The sequence below is a fragment of the Prionailurus viverrinus genome, chromosome D2, assembly GCF_022837055.1.
Source record: "Prionailurus viverrinus isolate Anna chromosome D2, UM_Priviv_1.0, whole genome shotgun sequence".
Taxonomy (NCBI): domain Eukaryota; kingdom Metazoa; phylum Chordata; class Mammalia; order Carnivora; family Felidae; genus Prionailurus; species Prionailurus viverrinus.
The window spans coordinates 32,647,903-32,665,381 of record NC_062571.1 but is presented as its reverse complement, the minus strand read 5'-3'; the positions used below and the strand labels follow the sequence as shown (position 1 = coordinate 32,665,381).

Sequence of the window (17,479 nt, the reverse complement as noted above, 5' to 3'; positions counted from 1 at the left end):
CTCTGATGACCTGTCCGGGAGCAAGTTCTTCCAGAGAACTCTCATCATGTAGCCTGGTGGGTGCTCTGGTGGGGACAGAGAACAGCTCCTCCTTACCCACCCACCCCCCCCATGGTAACGGTTCACTGGGGTCATGTGGCTGCATATTGGCCTCACCTGGAGAACTTAACAATGCTCGTGCCCAGGCCCCTCCTTCGATTACACCAGAATTGGATGGGTGGTTGGGGCAGGCAGGTAGGCTTTAAAAGCTCGCCACGGGATTCTAATCTATTCCACCGGGGCAGATGGAGAAACCAGAGAGCACGCTGGTTAGCAGCACAGGCCCTGCTCACCTCTGGACTGCTCCAGAACCCAGTTCTATCACTCGCTAGCAGATGACCATGGGCCAGGGAGCCTCAGTTACTCCGTTAGGAAACTGGGGAGCACAGTACCTCACTCACCAGGTTATCCCGCAGATAAAGATAGTAGGTCCAAAGGCGGATAGGTATGGGCTTCATAGCAGGGGTTTTATAAAGTCAGCAGGTCATTGCCAAGACCCCTCTGATAACCTGTCCTCCAGTTTACTCTTCTCCATACCAGTTACCCTGGTTACTTTAACCCCACCTCTCTGGATTGAGATGTCTGTCCTTATTCATAGGAATAGCTTCCGAGTCACGCTCTGCTGCTTTGGCGGGGGGGGGGGGGGGGGGGGGGGGGGAGTCCTGAGGGGCTGGGCCAGGGTGAGGGTGCTATAAATGAGGGGATGTCCTAGGCCCCCCACCTGCTGAACTAGACCAACCTGTGTCCCTTCCCTACGTCAGGGTCTTGCTTCATGTCCGTGGCAACGCCCGTGAAAGGACTACTTTCGTGGTGGCCACCGTGACTCCCGGATCTTCTTCTGGTCCTTGCAGACCCAGGCCATCCCTATCTTGGATTGGGGTGATGGGGCTCCCCTCCCCAACCATACAAAAAGTAACGCAACGAATTTTTATTGTTGCTACGACGTGCTGGGCACTGTGGCGGCCGAGGGCACAGGGATGTATGATAAGAGAGCTGCATTCACCGTCCCCAACGAGCTCACAGCTCAGTGGGGGAGGCGTGCCCATCTGTGAAGCGGGCACTCTCATCATGGATCATAACAGCCCTGCCTCGTGGAGGTGCTGCAGGGTTAAATGAGCTGAGGCCGGCAACGTGCTGAGCAGTGCCCTGCCCCCCCCCCCAGACACTCAACATAGTGAGTCATGGGGTAAGCACCTGATGGGGGTACACTGGGCTACTGGGGCTCCCTCCAGTTACGGGTTGGATGGGGCAGCAGCAGATTGCCAGGCCGGGGGCCCAGCCCTTCTGACATGAAGGCAGACTGTAGGTTGCCCCCCCCACCCCCCCAATGACCTGGCCGTGTCCTGCAGTCCCCTCGGAGAGGAGCCCTGGACAGGCCGAGGCACATAAGAAGAGTGTGTGAGGAGGCGGCCACGCAGGGCTCATGGCAGGGAACGACCAGGAGAAGGTGCAGTCCCCCTCCTCTTGGGGACAGGAAGAGGGGCGTGTGTGGCTTATCCTCCCTGGCCCAGGGGCAGCCCAGACAGGCTTGCAGGAGAGGCCAGTGGAGGGCCAGGAATGCCCCGCGGGATCAGGGATGGCTTACAAACCCCAGAGCCAGGAGGGCGGGGGTGGGGAAGGGATCGGGGATGCCGACAGCTTGGAAGGTGGGTCCAGAATCCAGGGGCTGGATTCTGCTGAGGCACCTGTTCTCCCAGGGTGGAAAAGGAGGCCGGACCAAGGGCAGGCTCTCCATCTGGCAGAGTCAGGGTGCGGGGTGGTCCCGTCTCCGGGAGAGTCCCCTCTACGCCACTCTCTGAGCCTGACCAAGTTTGCAAACATGTGTTCATCTAAATTCTCCGTGACACTCTCAACAGCCCTTCCTCGCTATGTGATTTGAGGCAGGTTACTGAACCTCTCTGGGCCTGGATTTTTGTCTGAAGAAGCAGAATTAACGAGAGGCGAGTTGAACACCCCTGCTAGCTCAGGGGGCCCAGAGTCGGGCTCAGAAGACAGAAGACAGAAGACGGCGGCCACCGTGGTGCCCTGCGGCACAACCTTTTCAGAGAAATTCTTCCTTGTTTATGCTGTAATTTTCTGGGCTCTGGGCTCTGGGCCCAAAGGCCTGTGGTGGGTTTATTCAAAGTTCTTATTCCGGGGACTAGAGACAAGGGGGCGGGTGAGCAGGACGCTTTCTAAATCATCCCCCAAACTGTTCTAGGCAGAAGGGAATGAGCCTGGGACGGGAGGTGACCTTGAAAGTGACATAAACCGGAGGGGAGGGGCTCTGTACAAACAATCCTACTAAGCCCAACTCCCCATCCAATGGTATCCATCCCTGGGAAATATTAAAAGGAAAGTACAGAAAAAACCCGACATCCAGACCCACAGCTTATGGAGTTGCAGGTGGCGGCTGGAGACAGACCCATCTGACTCTCCCCCTCCTTGGCCCAAAGTGGCCCTCAGGTGCCAGAGCCGGCCAGCCCCTTCTTGCAGGGAAATCGGGAAGAGAGCGGGAAAGAACTGGGGAGGTGGGTGGCAGGAACGAGGAATTAGGCAAAGAAAAACGGCCTGCGAAATGCAGAGACGCCCCAGCATGCTCGCTTCCCAAACCCGGCCCATGAATCGAGGGGTGACAGGTCTCTCATCTGTGATGCCAAGAGCCAGGAGCTCCGGGCAGCCGCAGATACTACATCTGCACCTGCCAACGCTTGGAAAGAGGCAATAAAGCATCGTAGCAGGGCCTGGAATGCTAAGTGCCTGCAGCTGGGAAGGGACCGCCTTACAGCGAGAGCAGTTCGCGGTACACGTCCACTGTGCGAGGCCCCTCTCCCAGACACCGGCCTGTGCTTCCTCTCCTGCCCCGGGCAGCCTGCTCCCGGGGCCGGGGGTGGGGGGAAGGGGGGAGGTGCTGGACAGAACAGGTGCACGCTCCGTCTAGCCCTGGGCGCTGCCATGGCCGGGTGCTGGCCCAGACAGACGGGGATCTTCTGGACGAAGCCCAAGTGGGCTGGGTAATTTACCGAGGCTGGCAGAAACCGGGATGCTTGAGTCACTGGTCCATAAAAGCGGATCATAAAGCACCCCAGCCAAGCCAGACGTCTGGAAATACACCAGGGCCACACGCAGCTTAGAAGTGTGGGCCCCATCCCTCGAGTGATAATAACGATAATAATGTTTATACAGCAACTTAGAGGGGTAGCTTCTCCGAGCCTGTGCTCAGGGCTTTGTACGCGTCTTAATTTACTTAATCCTCGTAAGGACCCTAAGAAGCTGGTGATAGCAGCATTCTCCTGTCACATACCAGGGAGATGAGGCAGCACGGGGGCCACAGAGCCAGGCACAAACAAAGGCAGGGTGTGAACCCCTGCAGTCTGCTTCCAGAAGCCAGGCCCCAGGCAGTGTTTCCCAAACTCTACTGCGCCCCTCAGGAACCCGGGGGGCTTGTTAGCGTGCAGCTCCTGACTCAGCTGGTCTGGGGCAGGGGCCTGCCTCACTGCCAAGCTTCCAGGTGATGCCCGATCCGGGGACCACACCTTGAGTAGGAGGCTCTAAACTACTAGACTAAAATGACAGAGAGAGCCTAAATGTCCATCAACTGACGAATGGATAAAGCAACTGTGGTTTAGCTACACAATGGAATACGACGTGGCAACGAGAAAGAATGAAATAGGGCCTTTTGTGGCAACGTGGAAGGAACTGGAGGGTGTTACGCTAAGTGAAATAAGTCATACAGAGAAAGACAGATAGCATATGTTTTCACTCCTTTGTGGATCCTGAGAAACTGAACGGAAGACCAGGGGGGAGGGGAAGGGGGGAGAAAAAGGTACAGAGAGGGAGGGAGGCAAACCATAAGAGACTCTTAAAGACTGAGAACAAACTGAGGGTTTATGGGGGGGTGGGAGGGGGGGGATGGGCACGGAGGAGGGCACCTGCTGGGATGAGCACTGGGTGTTGTATGGAAACCAATCTGACAATAAATTTCATAAAAAAATAAAAAATAAATAAACATAAACTACTAGACTACTTTCCCATGACATCCCTTCAGCTGTGGAAATGGGTCTACACCACACTGCTCTGGCTCTGGGGGTGTCCACAAATTCCTCAGTCAATAGGAACAGGCATTGGCAGGGGGTCAGAATCAAGGGGCTGGGGCCAGGGGAGAGGGCGTGAAGTCTTAAAATAACCCTGTCCATTCCCCACCTCAGCCTAATTTGATCAGAATCTCTGGGGTGGGGCTCAGACTGGGATTTTTTTTTTTTTTAATTGTTTTAATCTTTGCTTATTTTTGAGAGAGAGACAGCACGCGAGCAGGGGAAGAGCAGAGAGAGAGGGAGACACAGAATCCGAAGCAGGCTCCGGGCTCCACGCTGTCAGCACAGAGCCCGACGCGGGGCTCGACCTCACAAACCGTGAGATCGTGACCTGAGCCGAAGTCAGACGCTCAACCGACTGAGCCGCCCAGGCGCCGCAGACTGGGATTTTTTTTAAAACTCCCTGGGTGATTCCAACGTGGAGCCACGTAGAGTCCCTGAGACAGACAACAGGGCTGCTCCAGTCAATGAGTCAGATTTATCCCTACAAGACTGGGGAAAGTTCTTCAGGGTTAGGTCAGGGATTTCAAAAGTGCTTTCAGAAAAGGGGGTGGTGAGCCACTGCCTGGGCCAGTTGAGGGGTATGGCTCCGTCTGCTAGCGTTCCCTCTTCTTGTCTCCTGGAGGAGAGAGGCAGCTGGCAACCCCCAATCTGGCAGGCTTTCAGAGATGCCCCACCTTCCCCATCTGTGAGCTTTCAGGAGTGAGCAGACACCAGCCTAGATCGGCTGTGGGCACCGAGGCTCCAGATAAAGATTAACCAAACCTCTGAGTCCTCTTCTCCACTAGGCCTTGACCTTGGCCCAGCCCAGTCCTAGCAAGAATCCTGCTAAGTCAATTTCTCCAGAAGACCCCATCCTTGATATCTGATCGCCCTGGATATAGGAGCAAGCTCCACATCCCCCACCCCTGGTGGACAGGCCCTTGGCCTGCCTTTAGCAAGAATCCCCCTGCCCTTGAGGGCTCTTCATACTAATTTTTCATCCACTGAGCCCTCACCCTCCTCCTTGGCTATAAATCCCCACACGTCCTTGTAGTATCTGGAGTTGAGCGCGACCTCTCTCCCTTAGTGGAGCCTTCCTTACCGTTTTAACAAGTGGCAGAATAATTTCTTCAACCCTGCCCCTGCCCGAGGGAAAAGTCATACCACACAGTGAAGGGCCCCGATGGTGGGAGGGGGCGTGGTGCCACTGCCGACTAAACACGATGTCCACTCCTCACCTTGGCATTCAAGGCCTGAGCAAGGACTTCGGGGCCCGGGCAATGACCTCAAGCCTCGTTTTTCTCTTAGGTGCACCCCACATCGAGTAACGCTCGGTGCTTTACTGCCCCTCACACACCAGAACTTTCCCCCATCCTGCCTCTGCTCAGGTTTTTTTCTCCCACCTGAAAGTTCCTCTCCCTTCTTATCCACCTGCTCTGAGTCACAGCCATCTCTCCCCTGGTGACAAGGACTTATCCTCGAGTCTTCGTTTCCCCCCATCGCCTTTAACCGTACCACCTCTCAGCTTATCCGGGCACACGGTTCTCTGGGATAATGACAACATTTAAAGGCTACATTTCCCAGCCTCCTTTGCAGCGCGTGTGCTCATGTGACTCAGTTCTGACCAATGCAATGTAAGCAGAAGCAATGAGTGTGACTTCCAGGAATGTGCTTATGCCTCTCTTCCTCCTCTTGCGGTAATGGCTGGAGCTCCAACAGCCATCTTGGACTGTGAGGTGATCCTTAATATGGAAGCTATACCTGATAGAGCGACAAAATTTCTGACCCCACGGAACATCATACCAGCGTTGGGCTGGCCCCTCCAGACTTGAACACGAGAGAAAAATTACCTTCCAGCTTGTTTTAGCACTGCTTTTTTGGAACTTTCTGTAACAGCTGACCTTAATGCTATTAGAGCCACCTTTTCCAATCCCCGGAGTCACGAACTCTGGATTCTTGGGTTCACCCTGTGACACTGCACAGAATCACCGTTCGTGTCTTCCGCCCGAGTGAAACAGTATGCAGTCTGAGGGCTGCCATCGTGTCTTATCTATTTCCATTTTCCCCACCACATGAAGCATGAGGCCTCACACACAACGCAAAGCATGTTGCGGGATTAAAGCCTTTCTACTGTGCTCCACACAACTCACTGGCTTGCATCCATATTCTCAGCATCCTGGAAACCCAAGCAAAGCTGCCCTTCGCCCCAACCAGGCTGCTTGCTCCCACCGCCCCCACCCGCTCCCGGGATGAACACTTCCTTACCAAGATGTCCGAACCCGTGGCTTCCTCCCCTGCGGTTGGGCTGGAGCAGTTGCGGAGTTTGAATAGCCAGTACTCCTTGGCAGTGACAAAGAAGTTCCATGGCAGTAGGCCACCAATGCCCAAGCTGAAGAAGATGATGTAGGTACCGTTGAAGCGGTCCTTGGGCCTCTGCAGGCCGGGCGGCGGGCGGTCTAGCAGCTTCTCAAGGAGTGCTTCCTGGTCAGCTCGGAGATTGCTGCCTGCAGGTCTGTAGGTGGCGTTTGCACTGTGGTGAAAGTCATCCTCTGAGATCATGGCCACTATTGGAGGAGAGGGAAACGGAGACAGGGCAGGTGATCAGAAGCTTAGCCTGGGCACAGCTAGGGACGCACCCGTCCTACAAGCTGACCACACCCCCACCCTGGGTCACCACAGCACGGTTAGAGAGCTTCACAGAGAGCTTCACGTTTAAAGGATCAGGGAGAAAGACAAGATATCGGAACGGTAAGTGACCAAAGGATCACCCCCCGCCCCCCCGCCCCCGACTCCCACGCAGGCCAACACAGGTAGCAAATAAGCCAGAAAGCAGGGCTGGGCTGCGTGGGGAGGAGAATATATACACATACGTATGTACGTCCTCTGGAAGGACACACAAGAAATTTCAAAGAGTGGCTACGTCTGAGGCGGGAGGCTGGGGGCGATGGGGAGGGAGGGATCTTCACTGCCTACTCTTTTGTGCCTTTGGAATTTCGAACGACATGAATGTATTATGTGTTCAGAAATAAAACCATAAATAGAAGCAAAGACATTCAAAGTAAATAGCATAAAAAAAGAACCACCACCAAAAATCCATGGTGTCTAAGAGATCTAACAGTCCACTCGCTCGTTTAATTTGCGGGAGCTAGAGGTCCGAAGAGTGGAAGGTCACACACCAGGTCCACGGCCAAGGCTGGGTTGGCAGTTCCTGCCCCGGCCCCCACCTCTGTCCCTCACATCCCACCAGGAGACGGCCACTCCCAATCTGCGATAGCACCTAAGACTAACCGAAATTTCTGCTAGGAACCATCGCCGACATGACCTTGGGCAAGTGGCCATGCTTTGGAGCCTCGATTGCCCCGTCTGCAAACCGAGGGAGGCCTTCTTACGATGGTTATACAACCGCAGCTGGCTGTCAGTGCCTGGACCGTGGGAGCAGCTCTTACACAGACGTCAGCGTCTTCCCCGCCACCGTGGGCTTGTCACCTGGCTGGCTGGCTGCTGGATTCGGCTGAAAAGTCGTATGCCTGCTTCTATGCTCTACATAGCACCTAGGACATGGCAGCAGCTTGATAAATGGCAGTACTTCCAAAGAGCTGACGATGGGACACTGTAGTGTCTCCCGTAGCAGCTCCCCTCCCCCTCCGTCACCCAATACATCAAGAAATCAACGCAGCGCAGCTCGGCTCCCATTAAGAGGCTGAGCCTTAAGTCACAGCATCAAGCCAGGCCAAGTAGAGCCTTTCTTCCCTGGGGACAGGGGAACACCCCGTCCCGCAGGCACAGAGCCTTCTCTGCTATTTCAGGAGGGCCACACAACATTCCTTGGAAGTCAGGACAGGAATTACTGCCTCCTTTTTTCAGGGGCGAAGAACGAGGCCTTGATTTGTCCCACATTCGAGCAGTAAGAATCGCCAAGAGTTAACACACAACCCGGTACCATGCAATGCCGACCAAAGACCCGCACTTGAGCCTGACAACAGCCCAGCGTGACAGGCACTACGCTGAGACTCATTTCTCAGAGGAAGAGAGAGTCTTGGAAAGGTTCCGTCAGGTGCCCGAGATCACACAGCCCCCCAAATGGCAAGAGAGAAGTCGCACAGCCAAGCAGACTGAGGCCCAGGCGGGAGAGGAGGCTGGCTGGCAGTGTGAATCCACGTCTGCTGGCTCCAAGTCCAGATCTCCTTCTAGAAGGCCTCAAGGCCAGGGAGCTGTGAGCAGAGGCAAAGAGGGTGCAGGGCACCCTCAGCGATGTTTGCTGAATGAATGGATTTTGCGTGGCCAGGATATTCTCTCCTACCGGGGTAGCTTGTACCCCGGAGCGGCAGGCAAGAGGTACATACCTAAGCCTCCAAGCCAGCAAGTCTATTTTCAACTCCCCTGGTTGAGCAGAGCCCTTCCTAGCCTTGATCCACAGGGAGCCCAGCACTAACAAACTAACCAGGATGGGCACACAGGCATGTGCAGACACACACAAATTTCTATATTAGTGTGGAAAAATGTAAAAATGATGACCCGTGTAGGACAACAGACATAAAGGGCAAGTGGTTCCTTCCAGATGCTCCAGCTACAGGGGCGGGTGTGGGGGCCAACGGTGGGGTCACTCCAGCCCACTCTCATCTCCAGGCATTTATTTGTCCGGGACCATTCAGCCTTGACTGAGCTTCTGAAGAAGGAGCCAGAAATTTTCTCCGACCTGGGTCACAGGCCAGGGCATTGGAGTGAGCAAAGTCTTATTACGGTTCATAAAAGCTAGCTGCTGGCTTTTGGATTAAAACGAAAGAAAAAGAAACCGAAGGAAGAGTCGTGGTATCGTCAGCACGGGCGGGCTGTGGCCTGGCGTGTGACCCTCAGGCACCTGCAGGAGCCAGCCGGGCTTGGCCCTGCTCCCTTCCTGGGGGATGTGGGGGTAGGGGCAGCGCCTGCACCAAGAAGCAGAAGTGGGTGGTGCCTGGGGCCGCTGCAGGCCACCATCTGGAAGTGGCTGCCCGTTCCGACCTGGTTTCTGACTGTGGCTAAGTCAATCTCCCCTTCGGGCCTCGATTTCCCCGCCTGTGAAACGGGGGGCAGGGGAGCTGGTGCTAACCTATGGGAAAACATTGCTGGGGAACACAGGGCGCCGCCCAGAGGCCGTGGCAGAATGGGCTTTGGGGCTGTGGACACCTCCAGCCTCAGACTCCCCAGTTGCAACTGAGCGTCAGCCACCTTCTGGATACTTTGGGCTGATGTGTCCATACCCGGGCCCCCCAGGTGGTGAGGTCCGGTCTCAGGAAATCCACGAGGAGGAGAAAGAGGAGGGCAGAGAATGGGGCGCGGGGAGAGAAAGAGGATAGCGACCCGGAAAGGGGGAAATTGAGGGCGAGGGGAGCAAGAAGGAAGAGAAGGGACGATGGGATGGGAGACAGCGACAGGCGCCCAAGAGGAGGGGCCGGGGCTGGGACGGAGGCCCTGAGGTCTCTCCCGTGCAGCAGTCCCCCGGAGGGCTCGTGCGGGGAGGCCGCCGAAGCGCGAGCCCCAGGGGACCGCCGGGAGCCTGAAGAGCTGGTCGGGTGCCAGGCCCGCGCCCGACCTCCGGCCCGCACTTACTGTCGCCGCCGCGCCGCCGCCGCCGCTGCCTCCCCGGCCGCCGCGGCCACTGCGACTAGGGGCTCGGCGGGGCCGCAGGCCGAGCTCCGCCTCCCGGCCCCGCCCCGGCCCGCTGACGCCGGCGCTTCCCGGTTTGCAAACCCTCTTCTCCCTTTGTCCTGGGCCGGCCCCCGCGCGTCGGCGCCGGGCTGCGGCTACGCGCCCATTGCGCGGGCGGACAAAGCGAGGCGCCGGCCGCCTGGTGCACCGCCGGTGCTGGCCCCGGAGCTCGCGGGGGCCCTGCGCGCTCCTTCCCCGCCCCCCCCCCCCCGCGGGAGCCGGACCCGGGGACCCGATCGTCTCCAAAGCCTGCACCCCGGGACCCAGAAGAGCTCCACCTTGCCCCCAGACTCCCGCAGAGGGCGCCCCCTCTAACTGCAGCGCCTCGCTCCTCCCTGATCCCTCTGCTGGCCCAGCCACCCAGCTTTTGCGCATGGTGTCCGGCCTTCTGTATGCCAGGCCAGCGCCATGGCGCTTTGCCTTGTCACCGCCTTCCGGAGACTCCTTGTCTGGCTGAGGCAGAGGGGTGGCTGGGCTGGAGGGCACACGGTCCTCAGGATCGTCTGCCAGGCCCTCCCACCAGCCCCCAGACATTTGTGTCTGAGTGACAGGCCGAGGGGGCCACCTTTACCAGACGTACCCTCTCTATCTGCCATGCCCCTTACCTCCACTGTGTCCTAACCCCTCACATGCCTGAGGGGCAAGGAGAGCTGGGCATATGGGAAACCAAGATGCAGCCGCGGTTCTAAAGCCTCTGCGGGTCTGTGATGGATGCCCCCCAAGGCACAGGGTGGGCTCAGTGCTAGGTGCCTTTGGGGCAAGGTGAGACTCAGAACACCGTGCTTCCTTCATTCAATTGGCCTACTGCGTGCCAGGCCCTGCAGTGAGGACCTGTGATTTCGTGATATAAGAAAAGAAAGCCACAGGTCCCAGATGGCCATTTAGACTGAGTTCCCAAACCGGAGCTTAATCCCCAAACTCAGCGCAGTTTCAATGTCCCCTCCAGAAAGGTGGCCTTAACTGGTCAATCAGGAAATACTTCTTTCCGTCAGCCCCAAAGAATCTGTCACCTAGGGTCCTCCCCATTCCCCTCCCTCAAAGAAAGATAAGGCAATCCTCATGATAAGGCTCTTGCTTTTCCCCTGGCGAACAACCTTCTCTGAAACAATCTTTATTTATTTACTTTGTTTTGCTAATAACGTTCTCACCCCCACCCTCCGTCTATAAAAACCTTCCATTATGTACAACTTTCCTGAGTGCCTCTCTCCTTGCTAGATGGATTGCTTCCCGGCCCCATGGATCATTTAATAAAACCAATTAGATTCTCAAATTTACTTGGTTGAATTTTGTTATTTAACATAGGTCTGTCCCAGTTCCCGACGTGAGAGCTTCCGAAATTCTTGGAATTTCCTGGGTAATATGGGTGAGAGGAGCGGTTTTTGTTTATAACAAGCCCCTTTAGTCACACCAGGGTTTATGCTAATCGAGTGACTCCTACTGGGCCCCAAGATAGCTTCGGGATGGGGGCTGGTTGTGCCGAAGGAAGCAAGTGTGAAATCAAGAGGTTGGGACTTTGAACGCCACGCCCCACCTCTGCAGAGAAGAGGGGCTGGAGATTGACTTAACCACAATGGCCGATGAGTTAATTAATCATGCCGGTATGCCTCCATAGAAACCCCCAAGTGACAGAGTTCGGAGAGCTTCTGGGTTGGCAAACACATCTACTTGCTGGAAGGGTTGTGCACCCTAACTCCATGGGGACAGAAGCTCCTTTGTTTGGGACCTTGGACCCTGTTCATCTGCATCCTTTACGATAAGCCAGTGATAGTGTTTTCTTGAGTTCTGTAAGCCATTCTAGCAAATTCCGGAAACTGAAGGGATGGGTGTCATAGGAACCCCTGACTTTGTAGCCAACAGCCAAGTCAGACAGAAGTTTGGGTGCCCTGGGCACCCCATGCTTGCGACTCGTGTCTCAAGTGGGCACAGTCTTCCGGGACTGATGCCAGCTCCAGGTAGTTAGTGTCAGAACTGAACTGAATTGCAGGACACCCCACGGTGTCTGGAGAGTTGGAGAATCGGTTTGTTGGTGGGGAACCGCCCCCCCGCCCCCGCCCCCCACATTTGGTGTCAGAAGTATCGAGGACGAGAATCGTGCAGAGGCCCAAAGGTACAAAGGGCTCGGTTCTCCTGTTGGAGGAGCTCCCACCCTCCGCAGGGGAGACAGGCCAGTGAGCGCAGAGGACACTGGGAGCCCTGCAGGGACGTGCCTGGTGCAGCGGGGTCAGCGGTGGGCCGGTGACCGGAGTCAGCAAGGACTGGGCACCCGTCCGCGTTCGCTGAAGCCTCGCATCCTTGTGAGCCCAATCTCACAGGGTGCAAGTCCAAGGTTGTAAGGTTAAGTAGCTGGCCCGAGGTCACAGGACGGTGGGGCCTGTGTTTGCCCCCCAGGTGTGTCTGACTCTAAAGTTGGCACCTGTTTGCGGGTCCATCATGTGCCTTTCCCAAGGGTCTGGAGGCGGGTGGGGTGGGAGGTGGGATGGAGGGAGAAGGGTGGATCGGGCCGGGCGGCTGGTGTCGGGGGCAGTGAAAGGATTGGCCCAAGGCAGAACAAAGGAGATAGAAGTTTACAGAATACACTGCAAGGGAACAAAGGAGAGCCTGTCGGTCTGGAGGCAGCGGTGGGGGAGGAGCTGTAGTTAAGGGGAGAGAGTGAGGAGGTGTGGGAATGTATGGAATTTTCCTTTTTTGGTACAAGCCCCCTAGGGTTCTCTAAGGAGCCTGTTTGGGTGGTCACCGTGGGCCCTTTTACCTTGTCCAAGCCTGTTGCCTAAAAGTAGCCTCTATAAAGGGTTTCTCAGAAGAGGTGACCTTGGAACTGAATCTATAGGATGCTTGTGGCCCATTGAGAAGAGCAGGGAGGACCTTCCAGAAGGAGCAGAAGGCTGAACAAAGGCAGAGGGCAGAGCAGCAACATGTCCACGGAGGGAGGGCTGTGAGGCTGTGAGAGAGGCTGGGCCCGGGCTGGGAGGGTCACAAAAGCCAGAATGGACATTTGCACATCGCCCTGCAGGCCACAGCCTTCTGTAAGGGTTTGCAGACGAGGAGAACGGGTCCCGGGGGGGTTAGAGAGGTGACCATGGTGATCAAAGTCAGGGCAACGGACTGGAGGCTGGGGCCACTTGGCTTCAATATCCGACAGATTTGTCCAGCCTAAGAAATCAGATCCACATTTGGGAAGTTTTAATTTAGCATCTTATCCCTTCTAGGCCTTGAACCGTCCTGGCTCCTAGCCCCGCCTCCCCCACCCAAGTCTATACAGTTGGTAACACCCTGCCCCGGACACCTGGACCCTACCTGCAATCTGGAGATGGGGTGGGCAGGAGGAGGGAGGTGCAGGGGGCTCCAGGACACTCTTTTGGAGGATTGGGGGGCCCCTGTGTGGTCGCTGGGGGGAAGGCAGAAGACCTGTCTTGAATCTACATTTGCTCAAGCAAGCTGGCTGTCCCGTGGAGCTGATGCGATGTCCAGATCGGGGAGAGCAGCCAGATTTCCCCAAGAGGCTCCTACCTATACACCATCCTGCACAGCTGAAACAACGGCCACTGTCCACAGGGAAATGACAAGAACCTAAAGGCTGAAGACTGTTCCTGGAGGCTGTCCCTGATGGGGAGGGGGCACAGTCGGGAGGTCCCTCTTGTTGTACTTGGCCTCCCAGGGCTGGGCGGATGTTTTTTCGAGAGACCCAGAACTTGACTCAGAGCAACGCCACAGGGGAGGTGTTCAGTAAGCAGTACCGATGCCTGGCAAGGAAGGCGAGACTTCACAGAGCTCTGCTCCGGCTGCCCCCGCCCCGTCCCGCGGGGACCACCGGCTCGAGTCCAATGTACAGCTCCATGGGGGAGGTACTCTGATTAGCCTCATTTTGCATATGAGGACCCTGGGGTACGGAGAGGTTAGTATCTCGCTCAGAGTCGCACAGCTAAGTGGCAGAGCCCAGATTCAGATTGGCACCTTACTGAAAGCCAAGTCAAGGGCATCGTCAGAGGGGTGGGTCACACAAGCTCTTACCCAAAGCCCGCTGACCTGTCTGCAGGTTCTTCCTGCAGATTCACACAGCCAGCGCTTAGGAGGTCAGCCGGGTGTGTGCTAAGGCTTCCAGGCATGGGGTTGGCAGGCCATCTTGTGATCACGCCCCGTCACTGCAGTGCGTGCGGGCTGGCTCAGTGAGGCTGCACGTCCTGCCTTTCGGGGGTTTTTACTGGGCCCGCCAGCGGGGCACGTGGATCCTGGGAGACAGGGACTCCTCCATAACTGCCGAGCCTTAATTCTCTGCTCTCGCGTCACCAGTTCAACCCCCCCACTCTACCTCCCCTTCTGCGTCCAACGGCTCCCTTTGGGGGCGATTGCTGGAGATTCCTGGAGATGCCAGCCCTTGACCCCTCCGTCTCCCCTCCACGCTTCAGGCATCTTTCCCTCCCCCCCCCGAGTCGGCTTGGAGCCCATGGTCCATAATTGCAATGGAGTCTCAGCAATGCCCGACACTCCCGTGCCCATCCTCTCCTGGTGGTACCGCTGGCCAACCCGGGATGCAGCCACCTACATCTGGGGGGATGAGCCTTGCTGGAGAAAGTGCGCAGCAGGCAAGGGTTCCACTCCGAGGTCGTGCTTACCAACCTGCGATGGGCCTCCGGGATGCCAGCGGTCCCGTGGCACATCTCAGCTCCTGCTCTCCGTCAGAACTGTTGCCACCTTCCTCCTTCGCTGGCTTCAGACCCCCGAACGCACCCCGCCCCGAGATGGCCTTGCCTCCCGCCTCCCCCTCGATGAAGAACACAGAAGTCACCAGGGAGGCACATCCTCATTTCTCCACACCAAATGTGCCCCATCGGCTTCTGTTTTCCTCTCTCCAGTTACAACAGGGCTGTTGCTGTCCTCCGTCCTAGGGAGGGGATGGGATCCGGAGCCAGGAGAGCGTCAGACCAAGCCCTGTGCTCAGCACCTCCCAGTTGCCAGCGGCTCTATGCCTCCCTGACCCTGTGAGGTTGGCCCATCATAACGCCCCCGCGGGAGTCGAAGGAAGGGGGACAGGCCACCAGGAGCCGGAGGGAGAGCAAAAGAGCATGTGGAGGCCGACCCACGTCACGTGAGGACCTGGCAGTGTTTGGATGGAGGGAGAATGGCTTCAGGGTGGAGTGTGAGAGCTGTGTCCAAATCTTTGAGAAGCTGGCAGGGAGTGTAACACTTAGACATCCTCCTAGTGATGGTAAAACTAGCTGAGGGTAAAATTAGCCCTTACAGGGGCGCCTGGGTGGCTCAGTCGGTTGAGCGTCCGACTTCGGCTCAGGTCATGATCTCACGGTCCGTGAGTTCGAGCCCCGCGTCGGGCTCTGTGCTGACAGCTCGGAGCCTGGAGCCTGCTTCTGATTCTGTGTCTCCCTCTCTCTGCACCTCTCCCACTTTCTCTCTCTCTCTCTCTCAAAAATTAACATTAAAACATTTTTTTGTTAATTAGCCCTTACAGTGAAAATAAGTAAGCCCCCAATCAATAACATTTATCACTATTCTTTTAGTAAGTAGTGTGTTCAGCATCTCTGGAAGTCGTCAAGTGGAGTCTGGACAAGCCTGTGTCTGGGCTATTGTGGAGGGAATTCTGGCATCAGGTGAAATGGAAGTAGACGGTGGCCAAGGACAGCCCCCCTCCACCGCCCCCGACCTCCGCTCTTCTAAAAGTCAGTGAAACTGATCCCAGTGAACCTTTGCAGTTCATAGCGACAGCCTCTGCCCACTGTAACCCCCTTGGGTAATCACAGTATTTACTGATCTGAGTACTGGGCATCTATCTGTCCCTGGGGACCTGGTGGTAGCGGAATTGCTGGGGCCCCGGGGCCTGGCAGCTAAGCCCTGTCTCAGGTTTCATCAGGCCATGGGGAAGCCCTTGGGAAGAGGACCAGCCACGGCCACCATCCCGTGAAGGGATGCGGAGGGGCACCGAGGCAGGCGCCACTGTCCCCCGACGCAATCCCCGCCAAGTGGCACGCAGGCAGGGGCCTCTCGGCGGTCTGCACAGAGGGCCGGGGGCTCCGGACCGTCCCAGCCAGCAAAGCCCTGAACCAGAGCAGCTCTGAGCCTGACCCTCCCCTGCTTAAGCACCTTTCTACAGCCCACTGGTGCCCAGCAGATCCTAGACTGGGGGGGGGGGGGTCTTATTTGGAACCACAACTTAGAGCCAGTGGTGAGGGCCTTCCTCTCCACTGGGCTGTATGGTCTCCACTTAGCTACAGTCTCCACGTCTCCCTATCGCTCCCTAGCACGCTGAGGCCACATGTGAGAGGCCGCTTGATGGAGATCCATGCTCCCAACAAAAGGAGGAAACAAGCGAGCTAAGACGGCCTTGTGTCTCAAGAACCGGCCAAGGGGGCAAAAGTATTAATATGGCTGCTTCTCTATTCATGTCATGCGCAGCCTGGATCCTGGAGGCATTTGTTTTTGAGCCAGGCTTCTAGACCAAGCCCTCGACTCCAATGTCGAGGAACAGATCTGCGTGAACCTGGAGTGGGTGGCCCCTGGCAGCTGGGTCAGGATGGCCGCTCTGACCTTCCCAGATCCCAACCTGATCCTTTAGTCTGTCCGCTACGAGCTTTCTCACCTCCATACCTCTGATCACACGGTCCCTGCTACCTGGTGGTTCCTTGCACCCAGCCCTCCACCCTATCCCCCCACCAGCCTAGACACCACCACAAGGCAGGCAGCCGGAATGACCCTATCCCTGCTTCGTGTTCGTACCATGTTGGAGCCACTCCCAGCTGGCTGCTTCCCGGTCCTTGTGTACTATGGAAACTCACTTTTTATTCTGCGGTGAGCTGCTAGAGGGCCAAGTCCAGGCATGACTTAACGCCCGGTATCCCCTGTGCTGTGCTCATCTATGGATTAGGTCCATAAACATTGACTGAATTTCCAGGAATCCCAGACCCTCTCTTGGGGAAGCTCCCCAGGCTGAGGAGCTGTGGTGGGTAGATTCAAGCTACCTGCAGTGAGGCCGGGGCTGGGTCGGGCCCTCATGGCTGCTGGAGGAGCACAGACTCACGGGTGCCCCCTCCCGGGGATTACCCCCATCTCCTGGGTCGGGGTCTCTGAGAGGTCACCACCTCACACTCCCCCCACCCCCCACACACCCAGATCGGGCCCTGAGACTATTTCAGCACCTGCGGCTGACAGCGGCCTTGACATCTGGCCCATTACCTGCTGAAGGGGCATCCGTATCTTCTCTTAGCAAGACATTTCATAAAAGAAAGTTGCTGCAGACTTTTGCCTAAAAGCATCTCCCCTAAAATACATAACTGAGAAACTATGGCTCAGGGAAACCAACCCCTGTGTTCTAAAATATCACTGATCCAGAAAGCCTTTCTTGACTCCCAGGCTGAGTCAGCAGCCTCTCTGGGCTTCCGTGGCCCCCTTGTCCACCGGTTTCTCTGTCTCTCCATTAGGCCACAGGCTCTGAGGGCAGTGTGTGAGGCCTGGCCCTCGTGCCCAGGACTGACCGACAGACACGGTGTGCTGGATGACCGTGGAACCCCACTCCCTGCCCCGACAGTTTGTGTTTGGAAAAGTTAGGGCCGGGGAAACTCCAAATCTCCGGTGCCTCCTGTCCCTGGAATGCTGAATCCAGGACAGCGATTGTGAGAGAAACAGACTTCTGTTGAAGACAGTCACTCAGTTCTCCAGGGCCAAGTGCTAAGAAGCCTGGGCTCTTGGTGTGAGAT

The 17,479-nt window shown here is 56.7% G+C and overlaps 1 protein-coding gene across 1 annotated transcript in view; it reads right to left on the bottom strand.

Moving 5' to 3' along the window:
* The window catches only part of SLC29A3 (solute carrier family 29 member 3), a 43,437-nt gene extending 33,659 nt beyond the window's left edge, over positions 1 to 9,778 (bottom strand). Inside the window, exons 1-2 of the mRNA XM_047825168.1 lie at positions 9,681 to 9,778; positions 6,360 to 6,658 (exon numbers count right to left, since the gene is read on the bottom strand). Coding sequence (XP_047681124.1) covers positions 6,360 to 6,658; position 9,681 — 300 coding nt within the window. The 5' untranslated portion in view covers positions 9,682 to 9,778. The remainder of the gene's footprint in view (positions 1 to 6,359; positions 6,659 to 9,680) is intronic.
* Positions 9,779 to 17,479: the final 7,701 nt, after the last annotated feature.